The 24,294-nt window shown below is 45.8% G+C and overlaps 1 protein-coding gene across 2 annotated transcripts; it reads right to left on the bottom strand.

The window, feature by feature from the left end:
- Positions 1-3,339: 3,339 nt before the first annotated feature.
- On the bottom strand, positions 3,340-23,623 carry DNASE1L3 (deoxyribonuclease 1L3; the record flags this gene model as incomplete). Of its 2 annotated transcripts, XM_082849176.1 has the most annotated exons (8): positions 3,340-3,535; positions 3,848-3,944; positions 9,072-9,229; positions 11,845-11,957; positions 14,544-14,656; positions 15,225-15,314; positions 18,706-18,794; positions 23,486-23,623. In XM_082849176.1, 8 exons carry the CDS (start codon positions 23,621-23,623, stop codon positions 3,419-3,421), a joined length of 915 nt encoding a protein of 304 aa, XP_082705302.1. In that variant the 3' UTR covers positions 3,340-3,418. The 2 variants fall into 2 exon arrangements, with proteins under 2 accessions (XP_082705302.1, XP_082705303.1); XM_082849177.1 differs by lacking the exon at positions 15,225-15,314.
- Between the last annotated feature and the right edge of the window lie 671 nt (positions 23,624-24,294).

Genomic DNA, 24,294 nt, shown 5'->3' with positions numbered 1-24,294 from the left:
TAAATGAGGGTCCCAAAGTAGACTGGGGAGAGCTGATCAGGGGAGGCCTCTCTGATTGAGTGAGGTTTAAGTTGAGTTTCGAGGAATGAGAAGTTTGCTAACTGAAGGGGGAGAAGAGTGATGCAGCAGGAGGGAAACAGCACGTGAAGAGGCCCAGAGGCTGGGGAGAGCCTGAAGAACAGAGGAACGAAGTGATGTGGCTACAGAATGTACATGGTTGAAAATGGAGCTGGAAAGGTAAGTGAAAGCCAAGAACCACAGAGCTTTGTGGGCCATGGTGAGGACTTGGGTCTTTATGCGGAGAGAAATGGGGAGCCATTGAGGGTTTAAGGCAGGGGAGAGATAGGATGAGATTTGCATTTTAGGGAGCACACCCTGCTTGTGGGAGGAGAACAGATTGTAGTGGGGAGGTGGTGGGACCAGTAAGGAGGCTGTGATGTCATCAAACAAGAGTCAGTGGGTTGGACTAGGGCCGCCCCCTTTGCCCTTGGCCCCATGAAGCCTGGGGCACCAAGCAGTCATTCAGCGAGTGTTGCATGCAGAGCCCTCACTGTTTCCCATCCCATTTTCCCAGAAGGATCGAGTGTGTATGTGTGCGCATCCTTGTTTCCTTGAAATTCCTTTAGATTTACTTAATTTCAGTAGTTTCCCTGAATCCTAAAGCTTGAACACACTGCTGCCAGCGTCCTGTGGGACCGCGGTTACCCACTGCTCCTTCAAGATGTGACCTGTGGGTTAGTGACATGGAATACTGGCCCCTCAGTGTGGCCTCTGCCTTCAGGACTATTTGGGTGGAAGCCCCGATAGGGGTCCTAGGTGGCTGACACAGGTGTGAACCTCTCTCACCCACACATCCCTGGGCTGGGTGCGTTTTCTCCTTCTGGGAGGGAAGAGGGATGTGGCCTCCAGTTTGTCACTCTTTCCTCTCCCGGTGTGGCAACTGCCCTTTACACTTGCCTTCTTCAGTCCGAGGGAGAGATGGGAGCCAGGGTCACTGACCTGGAGAAGCTCCCTTCTCTCCTTCCCACCCGCGCCACTGACTCACAGGGACAGGATGAAGGGCACTGGGGAGCATGTTTGTTTGAGGCAGGAAAGGAATGTTGATGAAGACGAGAAAATAGCAAAGACTGGAAATAGAGGCATCTCCATTTCTCAAGACTTGCCAAAATACTTGCTGTGTTGAATGATAAAGAAATGGAAGACTTCCCTGGTGGCGTAGTGGTTAAGAATCCGCCTGCCAATGCAGGGGACACGGGTTCGAGCCCTGGTCCGGGAAGATCCCACATGCCACGAAGCAGCTAAGCCTGTGCGCCACAACTACGGAAGCCCGTGCACCTAGAGCCCGTGCTCCGCAGCAAGAGAAGCCACTGCAATGTGAAGCCCGCGCACCACAACGAAGAGTAGCCTCTGCTCTCTGCAGCTAGAGAAAGCCTGCATGCAGCAACAAAGACCCAGCACAGCCAAAAATAAATAAATAAATTTATTAAAGAAAAAAAAAGGGAATTCCCTGGCGGTTCAGTGGTTAGGACTTCAAACTTACACTGCCCAGGGCCCAGGTTCAATCTGTGGTCGGAGAACTAAGATCCTGCAAGCCACCTGGCACGACCAAAATAAAAAAGAAAGAAATGGAAACTTCGCCTGATTCCTTGTATGGCAGAAATTCATTCTAAATAATTAAGTGAGAGCCATATGTACCCAAAGGCTTGCCTGGCCTACCCTTCAATGAAGCAAGTCCTGTTAATAAAAATACAGCCTCTGGGCTTCCCTGGTGGCACAGTGGTTAAGAATCCTCCTGCCAATGCAGGGGACATGGGTTCGAGCCCTGGTCCGGGAAGATCCCACATGCCGTGGAGCAACTAAGCCCGTGAGCCACAACTACTGAGCCCACGTGCCTAGAGCCCATGGTCCACGACAAGAGAAACCCCCACAATGAGAAGCCCGCATACCGCAATGAAGAGTAGCCCCGCTCGCCACAACTAGAGAAAGCCCGCGCACAGCAACAAAGACCCAACACAGCCAAAAAACAAACAAACAAATAAATGTATAGAAAAAAAATCAGGCTTACGGTCTCGTTTTCTTATATCAAAAGTCACATCGTCCTGGATATATTTAGGAAAATCAGCAGAGAGGGACCACGTGTATAGAATGCTATACTCTGTATTTCTCAAAGTTACACACGGTGCTTATTTATGCAGACTCGCTGGTGGATGCGTAAGCTGGTAGGAGGGGCTGCTTTTGAGACAGGACACCAGGGGGGCCAAGGCACAGCGTTCCTTCTCTTTGCTTATTCCTTGGTACTGCTTGCAGATTTAGCCCTGTTCATGTACTACTTGGACAGAGAAACAATATAAGGGAAAACAAAGCAAAACAAACCAAAAAAATGGTCACCGTGGATACAGGTAAAATGGTGCCTCGCTGCTGGACTCCTCTGCAGGTCTTTAGTTGCAGAAAGATAACAAAATCCTCCAGTCCCTCCCAGCCAACTGGGCCTTTGTCCCACCAGGTCCCCCAAAGAGCCCAAATAGTGGCCTTGGTGACATGCAGTGTGGTGTATGTTATAATAGGGGTATGGCATATGTTGGGGTGGCCGGGGTTAGTTGCCCAGGATCTGGGCTGGGCTGAGCCAGAGCCCAGAAGGAGGGAGAGCTTGCGGCATGCAGGGAAGGGGCAGTCCTGCTGGGCAAAAGTGCAAGGTGGGACGAAGGTAAGGCTGACATGATAGGCCAGGTAATAGAGACCTTCATGGGTGTCCAAATGCCCTGGGCTCTCTCCAGGTGGTGATGGGAGCTCCTTCAGGGGCTTTTAAAGCAGGGGGTGGGAAAGAGGGGGTGCTGTGGTCAGATTGGAATTTCAAGGGATGACACTGGTGGTTACTGGGCTGGCTGAGTTGGAGGACTATTTGGAGGCAGGGAGACCAGTGAGAATGGCCTTCACCCTTCATCCCTGCAAGATATGATTGTGGCCTGACCTCAGACAGGAGGGCCAGATCCTGACGCAGTTCATTGCCCAAATCATGGGCTACAGTTGGGGCCTTGGTGTTCTTGGCATTTCTGGTCGTTTCGCATGGAACAGGACGCCCTCAAGAAGACGGAAAGCTGATGTTCCTCTTCCTGCGGCCTCTCTCGGCAGGTAGAGCAGTGACAGCTGATGGGGCTCTAGCTCCCGACATGAAGGCCATCGTTTTGGACTGCAAAAGACCCTAGTTTCCTTTTGAGTAATTCAGGGGAGGTATGAGCTCGAGCTCTAGAGGGAGAATAGAAGACACTCTTCCCAGTTTGGCTCAAGATGAATTAGATACAAGTTGAAAAATGAACGCAGTTGGGCCAGTCTTGTTTCCTGAGTGCCGGGAACAGTTCATACCTATTGGAGCTGCTTTATGTAGGGGCAAGAAATGGTGAATAAAATGGCACCCTTGTATCTAGGCGCGACTGGTCTTTTTTTTCTTCTTTGGAGAGACAGATTCTTTGCTGTTGGTGAAGGCCCTTGAAGACTGAAGTTTAAATTCAACTGGAAAGTGGTCGCTGACATCCAGGGCCTGTAAAGAGAAAGGAGAGATAAATTTGGGAATTAGGAGACACTTTCATTTTAGTGATGAACGAATTCAAGCTGAGGGAGGCCCAGGATGAAATGCCCCAAGTCACCCAACAGGACATGCACTGGGAGCATTTTCCCTGCACCAGTTCAGTCAGAAATTGAGGCAGGTCCTCAAGTCACGGAATCATAGACTTTGAGACTCAAGGTCCAGTGGCTCAATGTCAGATCTCCATTGGTGACCTGAACCACCACTGGGTGACACCAACCCATCCTCCCAGGACGGTGGCACAGAAAAACAAGACGACAGCTGTACCTTCTCTTCAGTCAACCCGTAAGCTTTCTGGAAGTCAAAGATGCTGTTTGATCGAGGGACAACAGAGGCGACGATCTCTTGTCCTCTAAGCACGATCCTGGAGAAGAAGAGGGAAGATAGTCACGTTAATCCACCCTGTTGATTTCTGAGATCAAACCAGGCTTCCTGCTTGACATCTAGAATGACTGAACCGCTTGGTGCTTTCACATGGAGTTCAAAAGTCCAGCCCTGGCTTTAGCTTGTGTTGAAGCTCAGGGCGGGCCACCCCGAAATATGCCACAATGGCATATTGATTATTTTGAATTAAAGTTACTTAAACGGCTAATGCAGTAGGGCCCGCCTGTCAGTCTCCCTGAAAGCAGGAAATAAATCTCCCCTGTGAAAGATGCACTCCCTGCATCTGGAGGTGGAAGGAAGGACCAGCACCCTTATCCCCAGAGAAAGGGAATTCAGGCCAAGAAGCCTGTGTGAACAAACCTTGTTACTTCTTGAATTCACTACTCCAAGCCCAAACTCTGTTTAGATTCTTCACTCATTGAGAACCCAAAACCTGAGCTTCTTTGTCCTCTCAATTCCTCACAAATGTATTGTTTTTTTGGTCTAAAAAGTATAAAAGCTGCCTGCTTTGACCACTTCTTTTTTTTATTTTAATTTTATTGGAGTATAGTTGATTTACAATGTCGTGTTAGTTTCAGGTGTACAGCAAAGTGACTCAGTTATACACATATATATATTCATTCTTTTTAAGATTCTTTTCTCATATAGGTTATCACAGAATACTGAGTAGAGTTCCCTGTGCTGTACAGTAGGTCCTTCTTGGTTATCTGTCTTATATATAGTAGTGTGTGTGTGTGTGTGTGTGTGTGTGTGTTCATCCCAAGCTCCTGATTTATCGCACATTCCCCCTTTGGTAACCATAAGTTTGTTCTCAATATCTGTAAGTCTGTTTCTGTTTTGTAAGTAAGTTCATTTGTATCTTTATTTTTTTAAATTAGATTCCACATAGGAGTGATATCATATGATATTTGTCTTTCTCTGTCTGGCTTACTTCACTTAGTATGATAATCTCTAGGTCCACCCATGTTGCTGCAAATGGCATTATTCCATTATTTTTTATGGCTGAGTAATATTCCATTGTATTCCATTGTACCACATCTTCTTCATGCATTCCTCTGACAATGGACGTTTAGGTTGCTTCCATGTCTTGGCTGTTGTAAATAGTGCTGCAGTGAACACTGGGGTGCATGTATCCTTTCGGATTATGGTTTTCTCTGGATATATGCCCAGGAGTGGGATTACTATATCATATGATAGTTCTAGTTTTAGTTTTTTAGGGAACATCCATACTGTTCTCCGTAGTGGTTGTACCAATTTACATTCCCACCAACAGTGTAGGAGGGTTCACTTTTCTCCACACCCTCTCCAGCATTTGTTATTTGTAGACTTTTTGATGATGGCCATTCTGACTGGTGTGAGGTGATACCTCATTGTAGTTTTGATTTTCATTTCTCTGATGATTAGTGATGTTGAGCATCTTTTCCTGTGCCTTTTGGCCATTTGTATGTCTTCTTTGGAGAAATGTCTATTTAGATCTCCTGCCCATTTTTTGATTGTTTTTTTGACATAGAGCTGCATGAGCTGTTTGTATATTTTAGAGATTAATCCCTTGTCAGTTGTTCCATTTGCAAATATTTTCTCCCCATTCTGTGGGTTGTCTTTTTGTTTTGTTTATGGTTTCCTTTGCTGTGCAGAAGCTTTTAAGTTTAATTAGGTCCATTTGTTTATTTTTATTTTCATTACTCTAGGAGGTAGATCAAAAAAGATATTGCTGTGATTTGACCACTTCTTAGGTCCTATTTCTATGAGACCTCCATGTGCACAAATAAAGATTTGTTTCTTTTTCTCCTATTAATTGGTCTTGTGTCAATTTTATTATAGTCCAGCCATAAGAACTCAAGAGGGGTTGAGGCAGAAATTTCCCCTTCCATGACAGAGACCCTCAGGACAGTGCCTATGGTTGGGAAACAGGGTCAGCTCTGTGGTGATCTGTGGGCACCAGGGCAGTGTCCCTTGTGTGAGCAGGGAGCCCTGGCGGTAGAAGAGACATGGACATCACAGCACATTGCAATGGCTTGCGTCCTGAAAAGATGTTCCCTTTGCAATTATTTTCACTTTTCCTGATTCAATTATGGAGAAAGGTTCTGGTTTATCATTTTTTTTTTTTTTGCGGTACGCGGGCCTCTCACTGTTGTGGCCTCTCCCGTTGCGGAGCACAGGCTCTGGACGCGCAGGCTCAGCGGCTATGGCTCATGGGCCCAGCCGCTCTGCAGCATGCGAGATCTTCCCAGACCAGGGCACGAACCCGTGTCCCCTGCATCGGCAGGTGGACTCTCAACCACTGCGCCACCAGGGAAGCCCTCTGGTTTATCTTTAATGCCTCCCTAAGCTCCTATTTTGACCAAGAGAGAGCATTCTGCAGACGAGAGAATTAAGGTATAATGTAACATTGTTCGGTTTTCACTGGGCTTACTTTGACAATTATATTTTATTTATGGCAAGTGGTGCTGTTTTCTTACCTTAGCTTTATGAAATTTCCTTTTAAAATATATTTATTTCAGTAATAAATGAATAGATTTAAAGACAAATATAGAGAAAAACCGTAGTACAGTTGCTTTGCAGTGGTAACAGAAAATGGGGACGCGGTGGTTAAATGGAATCTAATGTATCCCGAGTGTGGTGATGCAGTTGGGGTCTACGTGGCCCCAGCTGACTGGCTGAAGAATGACAAGCTGGGTTAAACTGCCAGCCCATGACTGTCCAATGAGCTTTCCCCGATTCGGACCAGCTGACCTGGTTTCCTTTGTTTGCGACCAGCACCACCTGGTTAATTTTTAACTAATCTCCGTAAGTAAACTCTTCGCATTTGGGTGGAGATTTCTTTCTTTTTTTAAAGATTTTTTTCTTTTGATGTGGACCATTTTTAAAGTCTATTGAATTTGTTAACAATATTGCTTCTGTTTGATGTTTCTTTTGGCTTTTTGGCTGCGAGGCATGTGGGATCTTAGCTCCCCAACCAGGGATCAAACCCCCTGCATCGGAAGGAGAGATCTTAACCACTGGACCGCCAGGGAAGTCCCTTGGGTGGGGATTTCTTGAAGCCATCCTTTCAGACCCAGAGAGTCAAGAACAGCATAGTTAAGCCTCCCCCATTTCAGACTTCTGCTAGTTCTGTGTGCCGGTGAGTCTGCAGATCACACTAAGCTCCCTGAGGCTGCTCCAGTGCCCAGCCAGCTCTGGGCATCTCGGCCTGTCCACTAGCACTCAGCACATGGAAAGTGTTCAATAAATATTTGCACACAGAACAAAGACTGGAATTGAGGCCATTTCATCTTCTCCCCTCATATGCCTTTTTACAAACCATAAAAGATATATACTGTTACGGAAAACATAGAAAATTCAGAGCAGCAAAACAAGAAATTAATGTTTAAAAAAGCACATTGTAATCCTGCCACCTTTTGGCATACAAGTGCGTAATACTGGGGGTCCTTTAGTAAACACCTTTTTTAACCTGTTCAGCCACCCCATCTAATCCATCTTTCCCTGGGATTCACTGTTCTTCTGCTCCATTACTTTCGATCACCTCCCTCTCCTCTGCCAGGGAAAAAGAATGGGACCACAGAAGGGACTTGACCTGCCCAAGGCCACACAGCTGGCATGTGCAAGTGGGCGAGTGGGTGAGTGGCCCTCTCCAACCAGCTTCGCTGCAGCCCCTCACAATGGGATGGAGGGGGCAGGTACCCAGGAAGCTCAGTCTCCTGTAACTTCTCACCTTGGTTCTACTTCCCCCAGGGCCAGGGCTGTTTCCACCTTGGGCAGCAGAAGTGATGATGTCTGCAGAGGGCACACCAGCCCTGAAAGCTCTAACAGGAGCAGAGGAGGTCACGGGATGGGAAGGAAACTCAGAACTCAAAACTAGATAAATGGAAACTGTCTGCTTGCAGATGGCCGTCTCGTGCAGACTGAGCTTGGGGAACAGCAACCACTCCTGGGAACAGGGCTCCTAGGGACTTTCCTGCCTGTGGTGTCCGCTGTGGATGTGCCAGTCATGAACATTCACACGCTTCAGGTCCCCCCTCACCTCCCTCCTGACTTAAGGAGCAAAGCTGAAAGCTGACTGAAAATCTCCAGGGAGGCTTTACAAATACCAGAGAATGCTATTATTTAAATGTATATATTTGCATTTAGAAATGTGTAGGAATTCCTTGGCAGTCCGGTGGTTAGGAGTCGGCGCTTTCACTGCCATGGCCCGGGTTCAGTCCCTGGTCAGGGAACTAAAGTCCCACAAGCTATGAGGCACAGCCAAAAAAAAAAAAGTGTATAGCAAACGCATTAGAAGTGTAAATTTCCTTGCACTAACTAGTCTCAGTTTTAGACTTTTACCCTGAGGAAATCATAAATAAACACAAAATTCCCTGGTGGCGCAGTGGTTGAGAGTCCACCTGTCGATGCAAGGGACACGGGTTCGTGCCCCGGTCCGGGAAGATCCCACATGCCGCGGAGTGGCTGGGCCCGTGAGCCACGGCCGCTGAGCCTGCGCGTCCGGAGCCTGTGCTCCGCAACGGGAGAGGCCACAGCAGTGAGAGGCCCGCGTGCCGGAAAAAAAAAAAAAAAAATCATATATAGGATGTTCATTTCAGCTATGCTTTTAATAGCAAACCCTTGGTAATAACCTAATGCCCAGTGACAGAGGACTGAGTGAGTAAACTGTGGTGTGTCTTTGTGATGGAATAAGTGACAGCCAATGAATATATTGAGCATTTACCATATTCCAGACATTGCATGTGAAGATTTATATATGTTACTTTGTGTAGTCTTCATGTATGAGTGAGACACTACTACAGTCTCCATTTTACGGGTAAGGGAACAAAGACACAGAGCGCTTAAGTCTCTTGGTCCCAGACATATTAAGTGGTAGAGCCAGGATTTGAACCCAGGCCCGTCTGACAGCAAAGCCTGCACTTGCCACTGCTAAGCTACAGTGACCAAGGCCACCATAGATGGTCACGCAGGTTGCATACTGCACAAAGTACCCAGTGGAGAAGCTTAAAGTCTATTTAGGCTCAGCTCTCCAAGCCAAGAGCTTCATCTGCCCAGAGGGGGCCACCTTTTCCAATGCACACCGAGCACTGTGTGGGCTAGCGATGGTCTGGCAGATGCCTCCTACCTGTCATAGGCACAGTTCGTGCTCTTCTTGATCGTGGTATCCTCTTGGTCCCCGATCAGCCAAATGAACTTGGGGTCAGTCCTCAGGCGGATGTTCTTCCAGGCCTTCCTGGGGACGTAGCTGCAGCCAGCATTGAAGTCACCCATGAAAATGAAATTCTGAAAGACAAGATGCGAAACTGTCACCTGTAGGCATTGTTGTCTAATGCTTTCAGGCAGAACTGGTAGCAGTGACTCCACCTCGCACACCCAATAAACGACGAGTTCTATTATCAGCTGAAGTGTGTCCCCCCAGATTCATAAAATTCATATGTTCTAACCCCCAGGACCTAAGAATGTGACTGTATTTGTAGATGACCTTTAAAGAGCTAATTCAGGTAAAATGAGGTTATATGGGTGGATCCTAACCTGATGTGACTCGTGTCCTCATAAAAAGAGATTAGGACATAGACACAGAGGGAAGACCAAGGAGAGAGGCCTCAGAAGAACCAAACCCTGTTGCCGCTTTGGTCTTGGACATCCAGCCTTCCAGAACTGGGAGGGTATACATTTCTGTTGTGTAAGCCACCCAGTCTTTGGTACTTTGTTACGGCAGCCCCAGCAAAATAATAACGGGTCTTAATTTCATTTTGCTTTTTAAAAGAAGAGGCCACAGTTTAAAATTGAGCCACAGTTCTGCTGAGTATTTGACAGGCGAGTATGACAAGGAAGTGTGTCCTCAGTGGGAAGAAGGTTGCTTGCTGTAGCTGCTCCCTCCTGTTCTTAGTCACCAAATCTCTGGAATTTGGGGTGCAGATGTAGGTGGGGATGGAAGAATCCAGCTCAGTTATTCCCTCACTTCTTTTGTCTCTGGCTTAAACTACTGTGAGGTATAAACGTATGAATGACTTGATGCCTTTTGTTTGCAAGCAGGGAAAATGAACTCGGGTGGTATATTTGACAGCTCTGGCACTGCTCTTTCTCTCCTCTTTTGAAGCTAGGAACTTACTCCTGTGGAAATTTTGCCTATTGGGGAAGTGAGAAGAGGCTTAAGTGGGGGGTGGAGGGGGGGTGATAGAATGAGCTGTCCGCCTCTGCCCCGAGGCCACCATCAGAGCATTCTATCTTGGAAGTGTTTTTCCTTGCAGGGCTCTTGAAACAGAATTTTAATATTCCTCAAGAGGAAACACAGATTTCCTTGTTTGTGCTATTGTTTGGCGCTGTTGCTAACTTTAGAGTTTTCGTCAAAAACATTTTATTTTGACCTTGGGTATCATGGTTTTCCCTGAGGTCGGTGGGCGCAGTTGAGGACAGGATGTCATCCTTAACCCGAGTGTCAACCAGCTTCTATTAATATAGGCATGATTTATTGAGCATTCACTGTGTACCAGGCTCAGCGTTAAGCATTTTCTAAAGTTTAATTTAAATCTTAGAATAAACACCAGGAGGTAGAAGGAACCTTTGACAGCCCTGTGGAAAAAGGATAGAGGGGTAAAGTGACCCGCTCTAGGCTATTGAACCCTGATCAGCCTCACTGAAGGCCCCTCCCTCAGAGCACAAGAGTTTCCCCTCTTGTTCATTTTTGTGCCACTGATGGCTCCCCACTGCCTGGCACTTAACAGATGCTCAATAAATTCTTGCTGAATGAATGAGTGGAATTTATAATTTTAGGAACAAATGAGTCTTTCTCTTGCCCTGCTTTTTACAAATAAGTAACGAAATATACCCCTTGTGTGCGCCATGCCCCAGCTCTGTGTCCACACTTTATTTGACTGATTTTGCACTTAGAGCAGCAAAACTGAGGAGGAGGAAGGGGGTCACTGGAGTCACATCTCAAAAGGAGAAAAGAGGAATGAGGAAGAGCCCTCTGAAGCCCTTCCACATTTGCCAAGAGCTTTCACAGGCCTCGCAGATCAGGAGGTGGCATCCCTGTTGTCCACATGAGGAAATAATTGAAACCAAGAGAGATGGTGGATGTATTCCCCTTCTGTGAGAATAGCACCCCTAATTTCTTTGGGAAACCATCTCCCTCCTCCACCTTAGTCCAGGATGTTGGGGTAAAGCTGAAACATACTTAACCAATCAGGGCATCTCAACCACCTGATCACAGTGATTGGTTCAGGGACGGACATGTGACACAGTTATAGCCAATGAGACTCAATCCCAGGGTATCTGTTGCATTGTGGGGCAGAAAATTTGTCAGTTGCTCTGGAAGCTGCTGGCAACTATCTTACCATCCCAAGGGTGGAGCCAGTCTGAGAATGGAGCCCACCCAGGGGAAAGGAAGGTCAAGAGATGGAGAGAGAGGCAAGACAAGCCCTGATTACCTTGTCTGAGCCCTGGGTCCAGCTATGCCTGAACCAATCAATTGCTCTTCCTTTTCATGAGCCATTTTGAGATTCTGTCCCTTGTAGCTGAAAGACTCCTGACCTCTCTTTGTCTTACTATTCTCAGTCGTGAAGTGGGAATGATCAAAATAGTTATCTCATCCGGCTATTGGGAGGATTAAATAAACTTGTCCATGTCCAGTCTTGGCACAGTGCCCGGCACCAGGTACTCGTTCGCTCAGTGAATGTTGGCCGCCATTATCAGTGGAGCAGTGTATGAATTCCCAAGGCCCACATGGATGGTACCCAGGCAGATTCAGCAGAGAGATATTTGGGGCTGAGGAAAGGCCTAAAATAAGCCTCTAAAGTGGTGGTGGTCTGCACAGGCCCTGCGTCCTCGCCCTCCCTCTCAGGGACCAGATTCTGCCCCTGCTAGATGGGCATTCAGCAGACACAGAGGGTCATCACCTCCGCCTTCCAGCGACGTTTCACATCCGTATAGACATCAGCCAGCTCATCAATCTCTTTAACGGATGTCTCAGGGGTGGTGTGCAGGGGAACAATCACGAAGTCCTTGACAGCTGAGGAAGAGGAAAGAGGCAGAGGTCACATGTTTCCTCTGGCGAGATTCCACGAACACTGCTTGAGGGAAACAGGCTGTGCCCCCAAAAGGCACGGACTATGTCGTCTGGGGCCCCCCATTTCCAGAGGGTCCAGCGGTTGAGATTTGAATGATCTTAGGGTCATAAGGCAGCTATTCTCAGCACATGAAAGCCTCTTTTCTCCGACTCGCCCTGCGTGGCTAAGAGAAAGCTGGTAGACAGTGTTCCTCACCGGCATGGTGGATGTTTTTATTTTCTCATTTTAAAAAACCCTGTATTTTCTATTTTTTTAAAATATGAAGGCTGTTTGGCTTTGTACTAAGAAAAAAATGTTTTTTCTAATTTAAAAAATTGAGGCTTGTCAGTTTATACTCCTTTTGTAATCAGAAAAAAAAAAAAAAAGCCTGGAAAAGTTTATTTAAAACACAAAGTGGTCCTTTGTGGAGTGTCTGAAAACCTCCCCCACCAGGAGGGACTGAGGGAGCCTGAGAGAGGGGTGGGCGTCTTGCCCATCTGTGTCGTTCTGAATACCTCCTCCTCGGGCTTTCCCTTGTTCTGTGCCTGGGTCCTCACTCCTACTCAGGAGCAGGGGGCTGTTGAGTGATCACTGCTCAAGTCCCACAGCAGGGAGCCGGGACTCAGACCGGCAGCCTGTCTCCAGGACCACACCCTGGTCCAGCAGCCTGTCTCTCACTCTCCCCCACACTCCTCCTCTCCACTCCCCAACCTCTTTTTGGTCCCCTAAACACCCCAGCTCCTTTCCCACCTCTGAGCTTGTGTGCTCACTGTGCCCTCCTCCCTCCAGAATGCCTTTCCACCACCTCTCTGTGACTGGCTTCTTCGGGTCACAGCCACTGTCACCTCCAAGGGGCCATCCCTGATTGCCCTGCCTAAGGTGGCCCCTCACCCCGCTATTCAGTGAACCCTGCTTACTGCCTTCATGCTCTGAAATTACCCGCTTAGCTCCTTAGTTTGGCCCACTGGAACCTAAGCTCTGTGAGAGCAGGCTTATCTGTCTTGTTCACCCTCTTGGCCCCAGCACCTAGCACCGTGCCCGGCACATTGGAGGTGCTCAGAAATGTTTGATGATTGAATACATGAATGAATGAATGAGAGAATAAATGGAGGAAAGAAAAGATAGATGAATGGCCAACTCCTTCATCTTTAATCCCAAACAGGCAGGACATAAAGACATTTCCTTGGGCAAGATAGAAGACTCCAAACATGACACAGCTGTAGTGCCATCCCAGCCGGGGTGGGTGTGTGAGAGGGAGGGGTAGGGAAGGGTGGAAGCTCCAGACAAACAGGTTTGTTCAGCAGTTCACAAAGGCTGAGGACTCTCTCGGAGAAGAAATAATAATTTGGTGGGGAGGGCCTCTCCTAACACTGCCAGGCGAGCTAAATGTGAGTTGTGTGCGTGACAAAGACAATTATTGAACATGCTCTCTGAAAGGCATTTCTTGCCCTCAATAGGCCCCATCTCCTCATTTTTTTTGTTTTTTGTTTTCCTACTGGGAATTTCCTACTATTCTCCCATGTTTGTTTTCCTGAAATACTCTGCCCCTGAGCTAATTAACCCTCTGCCAAAATAGTGAACTTCATAGTTCAAGATGTTAATATTTGTGTAGTATAGATATAGGTGTTCATATGTACAGCTCTGCATATATTTATTTGGTCATTATCTGTCTCCCCCACTGCAACATAACTTCACAAGGGCAGGGAACTTTCGTCTGTCTTGTCCAGTGCCCAGAACAGAGCCTGACATGTAGTGGGTGTTGAAAAATATTTGATTCTATATAGTTCCAGTCTATAAACCAAATTAATTCTTGACCGTCCATTGAGGGTTGCATGGTGGTAAAAAGTGTGGGCTCCCGAGATTCCAGTTTGAGTTGCAACCCTGGCTCGTCCACTTCAATAACTGCTGGGTGACCTTGAATAAGTGACCCCATCTATTTGAACCTCAGTCTCTTCCAATGTAAAGTGGAGATAATCCTAGTTGCTACCTTGCAGGGTGTTGCAAAGATTACAGGAACCTGACGCTAATCAGGGATCAATAATTGTTAGTGACTAATACAAGTACTATTGTTGTCAGAGATCAGGGTGCAATCTTTTGGATTTCCTCTCCATCCCCAGTCTGTGCGGGAGATTGCTCAGTGGGTACTGGAGGGACAGTGTGATTCTAGGTTGGGAGATCATCTTTGCTGGCCATTGCTCGAATTTTTCAAATGAAGGAATAGCTGTACTTGATTGGGACTAAGGGATTTTTGTAAATAATTTCCATCAGCCTAAATGCTCCAAAGAGAGCAAGGTTATCATTGATTTAAGAAAGTGGCTTCTTAGCTGAGGAAGTCTTGAGTCGTGGCATTCTGAGAACCCAGCCTAGTGTCATCAAACTATACTGCATCCTCTACATTCAAGTGTTAGAAGTTCTTAACGGTCATCTCAAGCCTGCTGCCTCACTAAAGGTGCCGCATAAACCCTGGGATCACAGCCCACACTCAGGGCTGCTGCCCGTTTATGGGATCGCTGGGGATATCAGGGGTGAGAGGGGCCTGTGGGTCTCACCGGTGTGGGGTGACTGGAACCAGACCACAAAGGGTTCCCTGGAAAATACATCTGCATCGCCAGCCTGGTAGTCGTGGTAGAGGTAGCTTGCTTTCACAGACACTAGCTTTTCCCTAGAAGAAGAAAATAAAGAAAGTCCTCCCAGATGAGTTGGTTGTCTTCTTCCTTCTTTCAAGAAGCAGAGACGTAGGTTCTCACAGCTCTGTTGGTCTCCCCTGCAGACTTGAGTGCTGGAAGGGATCTTTTGCTTGAGAACAAGGCTTAGTTGAGTCTTCTCAAGGACCAGAGCCCTTTGGGAGCTGAAGATCTGAGCAATACTAGTTATCTAGGGAACTCACAACTTAAAGGTCAGATTCAAAACAAATTATTAGTAGGAAGAAGATGAGAATATGAAGTCCCAGAGCAGCCATGCTGGGCAACTCAGGTTTCCATCACCAGCCAGGACTTAGCCATGAAGAAAAAAGAACTCTTCACTCTCCTGACCAGGTCACTGAGTCAACCAGTAGATTAGTTTTGAAGAGTTAATACTTTGCATCAGCCCTGATTTTGACAGCAATTATTTTGATCAATATTGAGAACTGGTTAGAGATCCAAATTTGGTTTTAAAGGAAAGATTTTGATTCTATTCACAGTCATAATTGATAAGTGAACCATGTTCCAGCAAGCATAATTTATACTTACTTATAGAAAAAGGCATACTGTTCTTTGTATGTGTTTCTTCCAAGACGAGAGCTAATCACATAGTTATATGTTTTGCCTCTTCTTGAGTTTCTGGAAGCCAAAAAATAGTTTACATTTCATCTTAAAGAACAAACATTTCTCTACTGCCTAGGTTCCCCTCCTTCCAGTCTGCCTCTGTATCTCCTGTGACATCATGTAGGAGGGCTTCTGTTCATCATAAACTTTGAGTCTCATAAGAATGGCCACCACCATTGACTGGGACTGTAACATCTACCAGGATCTTTACAGCCATTACTTCTTGTCCTTATAAGGTGGGTACTATTGTTACTCCATTTTTATAATTTTCAAGTACAAAGCTGGGATTTGAACTCAGATCCTACTCACCCCCAAATCCACCTGCTTTGGCCTGTACCTGTGGGACACCACTGAGACCATGAAACACTGTTCTGGCCCATCGCTGGGCTGCACCTCATACTTCCTGGTGGAGTATACCTCACTAGGTCACCCTGTCCATGCACCACTCCTGAGCATTTATCACATGCAGGATTCCCAGTAACATTTTTTTAGACATTCTCTTCTGCTCTGAAAACCCCCGGGCATTTTCTCACAAGTCCTGGAACTATGATTCCAAATCAGCTATTGTTTCTGTCCTGGGGGCTGAGGATATTGTCGTGAAGTCCCATGGATCCTACCCCTCACCCTTATCAGGGAAACTTGACTCTCAGACGTGTTTGCCAAATTTGCTGATAACTCCACCCTGGGCAGAGCCTGACGCGGTTCTACTTCATCTTCCCACGAGAAGATCTGGGGCATGTCTAAGCTATGGCGTACTCTCAGGTTCCGTTGGAAAAAAGGAGAATGTTTAGGGGTCAACTTAGACCCGACAGAAATTCCTGGGAATGAATATTCTAAGGCAGATCTGGTCGTGGGAGCCCCAGGAGTGCAGACAGTGGATTCTGCTGGGCTTCCAGTTTGGGAAGGCTGGCCCTGTCCTGAATCTAGCCTTGCCAAGTCCTGGGTTGGCAAACTACTCGCAATGACTCAGCTGTGAGAGGAGAAGGGCCCCTCCTGGCTTACAGGGAATTAGGAGACAAACAGGCCTGGCTCTGCCTGGAGTCCATGGCACAGTCTAGGGAGGTTGGGGAGAACCGAGACCACTGGAGGTGGCAGGACTTAATCCAGACCAACTGCGGGCAGGTGCCTGGAGCCCCCATCCCCTCCGTCCCTCATAATTCTGAAAACTGGCCAGAGCCACTCCACGGACGGCTGAGGGGGCTCAGAATAGAGCATTGGCCTTGGAGACAGACACGACCCAGGTTCAAAAGTAGGTTTGGCCATTTACTGGCTGGGTGACCTTGGGCAGGTCCCTGCTCTCTGTGCCTCAGTCCCTCAGCTATAAGGGAAGCAGTAACAGTACCTACTCTACAGGCTGCTGTGGGGAGGAAATGAAATAGCACATGTAAATTGATTAACAGGATGCCTGGCAACCGTGATACACTGGTTAGGGTGTTAACGGTAGCTGTTTCTTACGGCCCTTTGGACCATCACCTGCCATCACAATTCCCTTACTTTGACGAGTAATGAACATCCCAATGTTTAGTCGCCACTGCTCCATACCAGGCACAGCTCAACCACTTACATGCATGATTAAATTTAATTATCGCCACATCCCAGGAAGATGGTGGGTTCTATTATTATCTCCATTTACAGATGGGGAAAATGAGGTACAGTGAGGTTCAGTAACTTGCCCTTCGTGGCAAAGCCAGAATCCAAACCCAGGTGGTCTGAGCTGAGCATAGGTGCCTAACCCCTGGGCTGCACTCCCTCTATCATTGTCCAGAGCAGACTCAGAAACAGAAGACCTGGGAGGCTAAAAAGGAGACACACTGCTCCAAGTCTGAGGTTTCCGATGAGAAACTGAGGCCCAGAGTGGGTGGGTGCGGTCAGCCCAAAGAGCCCTGTGTGTGAAGGAGAGAATCCAAGGCTCTTCCTCCCCAGCCTAATGAGGCTGGATTGACCATTCATTTCGAAAACACAACGTGAGTTTTCCTAATTATAAAAATAGTATAATAATGGCCAGATATCACTGTTTTTTCAATCTGAATGGGGGGGTACATAGCTGTTTGTGATCTCCTCTGTGCTTTTAACTATGTTTAAAATATTTCATAAGAAAAGGGAAGGGGGAGTGTAACATGCTCATTGTAGAAAATTCGGAAAATACAGAAAATACATAGAAGCAGAAATCACATTAAATTCCTTGTAAATTTGTACCACTGTCCACATTTTGGTTCATTGCCTTTGAATCTTTTATATGTTTTTTATTTCGTTTTGCTTTTTTACATAATTGAACTTGGTACCTATTGTATACTCTATTGTTTAATCTTATAGCTACAAAAGAAACATTATATTAGAAGTTTTAAGAAATTAGTGTGTCTCAGAAATAATAGACGGGGGCCCTTGAATATGCATTTTTAACTCACTCTGGGGTGATTATTCTTTGAGAAATAAATCATAAATATAACCCAATAGCATTGAAAGCTATTCGAGGACATTCATTTATAAAATTTTAATTTATAGAGTCAATTCAGAATTTTTGTCAAATATTCAAATCATACAGAAGTATATAAAATAAAAAGCAAATGTTCCCCATTTTCTTCTCACACCCCTTCCACAATGGTCCTCCGATCATACCCACCACCGCCCCAGAAGTAACCACTAATAACAGCTTGAGCACATCCTTCCTGTCTTTCTTTTATGCTGACGCAAACTCAAACACATCCTCATTCATATATGATGTATTGTGACTACTAAAATGGGCTCTTCTACCTACAGTTCTGAACTTGCTTTTTTCCATGTATGGTAGCCATCTTTCCATGCTAGAATATTTAGCTCTAACCTATTCTGTGGTAACCATGACGTTTAATCGCTACATAATATTCCAGCCTGTGGGTATATCATGATTACATATTTGCGCTCAATCTTTTCTTTGTAACAGTACTTCTCAGCTCAGCCTCTAGTCTGTTTCTTTCATTTCTCTCGGTCCTGACTCCTCACCCATTTCCCTCTTTTGCTTTATCATGTTAAAACTAGCTGGTTGGGGCTTCCCTGGTGGCGCAGTGGTTGGGAGTCCGCCTGCCGAGGCAGGAGACGCGGGTTCGTGCCCCGGTCCGGGAGGATCCCACATGCCGCGGGGTGGCTGGGCCCGTGAGCCATCGCCGCTGAGCCTGCGTGTCCGGAGCCTATGCTCCGCAGCGGGAGAGGCCACAGCAGTGAGAGGCCCGCGTACCGCAAAAAAAAAAAACTAGCTGGTTGAACGTTCTCAGGACCACGGTTAATAAAGTTGAAAGCCTGGGCAGTGTTGGCCACGTGACCTGGTGGTCTGGGCCAGTGCTGGCTCTCACGCTAGTTTCAGTTCCCAGGGACTTTCAGATGCCCTTGCACCTGGCTTTGAGCCGACAGTGTCCAGGGGCCCTGTCTTTACCCGTTCAGTCTCTCCAGCAGTGTGGGACAGATTTCGTTGTTGCTATCCTTGATTTCCATCAGGAGTATGATGTCACAGCGTTTGATGACCTGCAGAGAGAGAATTCCCGGGGTTGTGAGGCCATTTACTACAAATAATGAAATCTTCTATTGGGCACTTACTATAACATAACATACTATGTTACTATTTTTTTTAATTGAAGTATAGTTGATTTACAATGTTGTGTTAATTTCTGCTGTACAGCAAAGTGACTCAATTATACATATATATACGTTCTTTTTTTTAGACTTTCTTTTTAATATTCTTTTCCATTATGCTTTGTCCCAGGACATTGACTGTAGTTCCCTGTGCTATACAGTAGGACCTTGTTGTCCATCCATTTTATATGTAATAGTCTGCATCTACTAACCTCAAACTCCCACTCATTTCTCCCCTCCCCTCTCCCCCTTGGCAACCACAAGTCTGTTTTTTATGTATGTAAGTCTGTTTCTGCTTCATAGGTAGGTTCATTTGTGTCATATTTTAGATTCCACATATAAGTGATATCACATGGTATTTGTCTTTCTCTTTCTGACTTACTTCACTTCATATGATAATCTCTAGTTACACCCATGTTACAGCAAATGGCATTATTTCATTCTTTTTTATGGCTGAGTAGTATTCCATTGTGTATATGTATTCAATACCACATCTTCTTTATCCAGTCATCTGTTGATGGATGTTTAGGGTGGTTCCATGTCCTGGCTATTGTGAATAGTGCTGCTATGAACATAGGGGTGAATGTATCTTTTTGAATGATAGTTTTGTCTGGATATATGCCCAGGAGTAGGATTGCTGGATCATATGGTAATTCTATTTTTACTTTTGTGAGGAACTACCATACTGTTTTCTACAGTGGCGGCACCAATTTACATTCCCACAACAGTGTAGGAGGCTTCCTTTTTCTCCACACCCTCTCTAGCATTTGTTATTTGTAAACTTTTTAATGACGGTCATTCTGACTGGTGTGAGGTCATACCTTATTGTAGTTTTGATTTGCATTTCTCTAATAATTAGCAATGTTGAACATCTTTTCATGTGCCTATTGGCCATCTGTACGTCTTTTTTGGAGAAATGTCTACTTAGGTCTTCTGCCCATTTTTCGATTGGGTTGTTTGTTTTTTTTATTATTAGGCACTATGTTTTAAGTATCAAATTGGGTGCTTTGTTAAATTAACTAACTTCTCTGAAATAAATGATGGACTCCCTGAGGTAAGTACTATTATCATGTCCATTTTAAAGACAAAGAGCCTGAGGTTCTTTCTGGGAAAGCTGAGATAGTATCCAAAGTCACCCAGCTAGAAAGTGGCTGAGGCAGAATGTGAACCTAGGCAACCCAAGTCCAGAGCCCAGAGTCATGACCCCCGCACATCCTACCTCTTGGCTTTGCTTGAATAATTACAATAATAATAATAGTAAACATTTATTAAACCCTTAGTAAGTGAAGAATACCAGGCTGGATACTGCAGAAATAAAGAGGTATAATTATAATGTTAATAACTGTAAGAGATAACATTTACTGTGAGCCTACTCTGAGCCTCATCAACCCTATCAGATGACTACGATTTTTAGCTCATTAAGCATAGGAGGTAACAAAGCTCAGAGTGATTGAGTAACTAGTTTAAAGTCACACAGCTGGTATAGATGGTAGAATAGGATTTGAACTCAGGTTAACATGACTGCAAAGCCCAGCATGCTAAACTATTAAAATACAGTTCCGCCCTCAAAGACTCATTATCAGTGAGAGTGACAAATGCAAAGAACTAGCTACAATGAGAGGCAAATGAAAGTTGTGCTAAATAAATGTCAGAGCTGTGAGAATGTTGAGGAATAATTAATTACATCTGCCCAGAGGATCAGGAAAGTCTCCAATGAGGAGGAGGCATTTGAACAGGCCCTGAGAGGTGAGGAAGAACTTAGTAAAAATGCAGGAGAGGCTCCTTCAGGACGAGCAATAACCTGGAAACCAGGGTGCAGACCAAGTCGAAGCCCATTAGGGACGACAGGGACCTTTGTGTGTATGGGGTCCTGGTGGGCTGGAATTTGTTGCTGAAGGACAGGGTATCCCCAGTGTTAATTTCGTCCTCTCCAAAGACATGGAGCGGGGGGAATATGCCACTGGTCCTGTTTCCAGAGCACATATATGTTCCAGTTTCCTCTCCAAGAAGGGCATAGAAGAGAGAGCCACCAGCACTGGCCGGTGCAGCCATTAAGAAGTGCTGGGGGCTGAGAATGCACCTGTGTAGTGACAGAGGAGGAAGACTATGTCCAAGTCTGGATCCTTCCATTAATAGGCTTGCATTATATACCCTGAGAAAGCCATAATTCAAAAAGTGTCATATAGGGCTTCCCTGGTGGCGCAGTGGTTGAGAGTCCGCCTACCGATGCAGGGGACGCGGGGGTTCGTGCCCCGGTCCGGGAAGATCCCACATGCTGCAGAGCAGCTGGGCCCGTGAGCCATGGCCGCTGAGCCTGCGCGTCCGGAGCCTGTGCTCTGCAACGGGAGAGGCCACAACAGTGAGAGGCCCGCGTACCGCCAAAAAAAAAAAAAAAAAGAGTCGTATAGCACAATGTTCACTGCAGCACTATTTACAATAGCCAGGACATGGAAGCAACCTAAGTGTCCATTGACAGATGCATGGATAAAGAAGATGTGGCACATATATACAATGGAATATTACTCAGCCATAAAAAGAAACGAAATTGAGTTGTTTGTAGTGAGGTGGGTGGACCTAGAGCCTGTCATACAGAATGAAGTAAGTCAGAAAGAGAAAAACAAATACCGTGTGCTAACATATATGGAATCTAAAAAAAAAAAAATGGTTATGAAGAACCTAGGGGCAGGACAGGAATAAAGACGCAGACATAGAGAATGGACTTGAGGATATGGGGAAGCTGGGACAAAGTAAGAGAGTGGCATGGACATATATACACTACCAAATGTAAAATAGATAGCTAGTGGGAAGCAGCCGCATAGCACAGGGAGATCAGCTCAGTGCTTTGTGAGCACCTAGAGGGGTGGGATAGGGAGAGTGGGAGGGAGACGCAAGAGGGTGGTGATGTGGGGTTATATGTACATGTATAGCTGATTCACTTTGTTATACAGCAGAAACTAACACACCATTGTAAAGCAATTATACTCCAATAAAGATGTTAAAAAAAAAATATAGGCTTGCATTTCATGGCATCAGCCTTGCAGGGTTCACCAAGGAGAGCTGGGTGCTGGTCATCCAGCCAGCCTGCTGATTTAGTCACTTATCACTGTCAGATCTTTCTGGAAGACATTTTAGAATATGTATCAAAAGCCTTAAAAAATGCATTAATCCTTTGGTCTAGTTTTCCCACTTTGAGGAATGTTTTCCATTGTAAAAAGGTATCTACTACTTCTCTACACCTCAGTTTCCTCATCTGTAAATTGGCATAATAGTCATTCCCTCACAGGATTGCTGGAGGACAGATGGATACTTAGAGCAGTGCCAGACACACAGGAGGCAAACAACAAAGTATTGTTATTATTATTACTTACACAGATCAAAGAGGAAGATGCATTGCAACAGAAAAATTGGAAACAGCCTAAGCATCCCCAAATAGGAAAGCATTAAATGAAACATGTTGCAAACACAGCATAAGGCATTAAAAGTTGTGTTTTAAAAGAATATGAATAACATGTGAAATACTTCTCATATAAAAGCAGAATACAAAACTGATGATATAGGGTGTCTCCATGCTGCAAAATAGAAAAATGCCCATAACAAAGTTACCCAAGTACCAACAACTGTTGTCTTCAAGTGATAAGATACTTCTTGATATGTTTCTCTATTTTCAAAATAGTCCATAATGACTATTTTTAATTTAATAAAATTAATTTGTAAATTATAAGTTTATAATTGAAAAATTATACCTCTATAATTTTAAAAAATTAAGCTGTTATTAAGAAAGAAAGTTGCTTTATGAGGAAGGAATTGTGGGTGAAGAAGTGATGGCCGATATTTATGAAGACAGGACAGGTGTGATCATAGCTTATTTAACATAAGTTAAATGAGTTGTCTTATATAAAGCGTCTACAGTGCCTGGCATATAGTGGGCTTAGCGAAGGCTTTATAAATGTTAGCTCTTATCATGGACTCTTTACATTTTCACAATAACCCTGTGCTGCACTTACATTTCACAATAACCCTTTCTTGCTGAAAGGCACGGGGTGGGGGGCCTGGGGGGCTCAGAGAGGAGAAAGGCCTTCTGGAGCCGGTGCACCTTGCTGCCAGGTGGAAGCTGAACCCAGGGCTCCTGGTGCTCCCACCACAATGTGGTGCCTCTGGGATTTTCTAAGGTAATAAAACCCAGAGTCCTGGGAAAGGTTTTAACTCCAGCATCAAACATAAATTAACCTCTAAATAAAGCGAGTCAACTGCCTCCAGAGGAAAGTGAACACAGTCCCAAGACATTGGTCAGATTACCTAAGGAAAGTCTTATCTAAGTGGGGAGAAAGATTAGAATTGGAAGTTGGGATAAGGTTGATGGCTGGAGGGGGAGAGAACGAGGAAGAAGCTCGCGCGCGGGCCGCGTGTGCGTGCACACACACGCACACGCGCGCGCGCACACACACACACACACACGCACACACGCTACCTTCACCCTAGGGACTAACTTCAGTTAAATTCCTCCTGAGTCTCTTAAAGTCTGAAAGCTGTCGAGAGAGTGTGAAGGGTGTCCAGCGATCCTTCTGACAGGAAAAGGGGCTCACCTTCACAATGACATCCATGGCATTACAGTTTGCCTTCTTGGATTTCCCAAAGGACCTCACATTAAAGGAGCAGATCCTCAGGGCCAGGACGCTGTGGGTGGAGAGGAGAAGCAGCAGGGTGGCCAGCAGCAGAGACATCCCGGGCTCCCCTGGCTTCAGGGCTTGAAGAGAGGACAGCAGTGTCTGGAGAGCAGGCTCCTGGCCACCACCTCAGGCTCAGCTGACTTGTTTGGCTGACTTGTTAAGTCTGCAGATAACAGGAATTACTGGATTCCTTGTTGCTGTTTTCACTTCTCTGAGGAACTGAAGATCATGCGTTTCATTCCGCAGGGAAATGAAGGAAATGAGCTGGTTTTGGGGATCCCTTGTTTTTGTCACTCGGGTAAGGAAACTGGTCAGTTGAATCTAGGCACCAGTCTCTGCAAAGTCACTCTTAACCCAGCTGGAAGCCAGCTGTGACATCTGGTCATCTCTACTGTGGTCACATACCATGTACCTTCTCATGGAAATTGATGAACTCGGAAATGGTCCACCCCAGAGGGCACCTGGGGTGTGGAGCCTTCTGCAGGGGGAAGGGGTGGGGCAGAGCCAGTGGGAAATTCTGCCAGATTTTCTGCCGTCACTGGGATTTGGCAGCTGGCTATCCCTGGACACACCCAGATTCCAGCTCACCAATGACCCTGATGGGCATAATTAAGATAGAGTCTGGTTTGTTTCTTTTTAAATTTAATTTAATTTAATTTAATTAATTAATTTGTTTATTTATGGCTGCATTGCATCTTCGTTGCTGCGAGCCGGGACTATTCTTC

The sequence above is a fragment of the Leucopleurus acutus genome, assembly GCF_964270905.1.
Source record: "Leucopleurus acutus genome assembly, chromosome: 10".
NCBI classification, from domain to species: domain Eukaryota; kingdom Metazoa; phylum Chordata; class Mammalia; order Artiodactyla; family Delphinidae; genus Leucopleurus; species Leucopleurus acutus.
The sequence above is the reverse complement of the archived record's forward strand: the minus strand, read 5'-3'. Positions and strand labels throughout refer to the sequence as shown.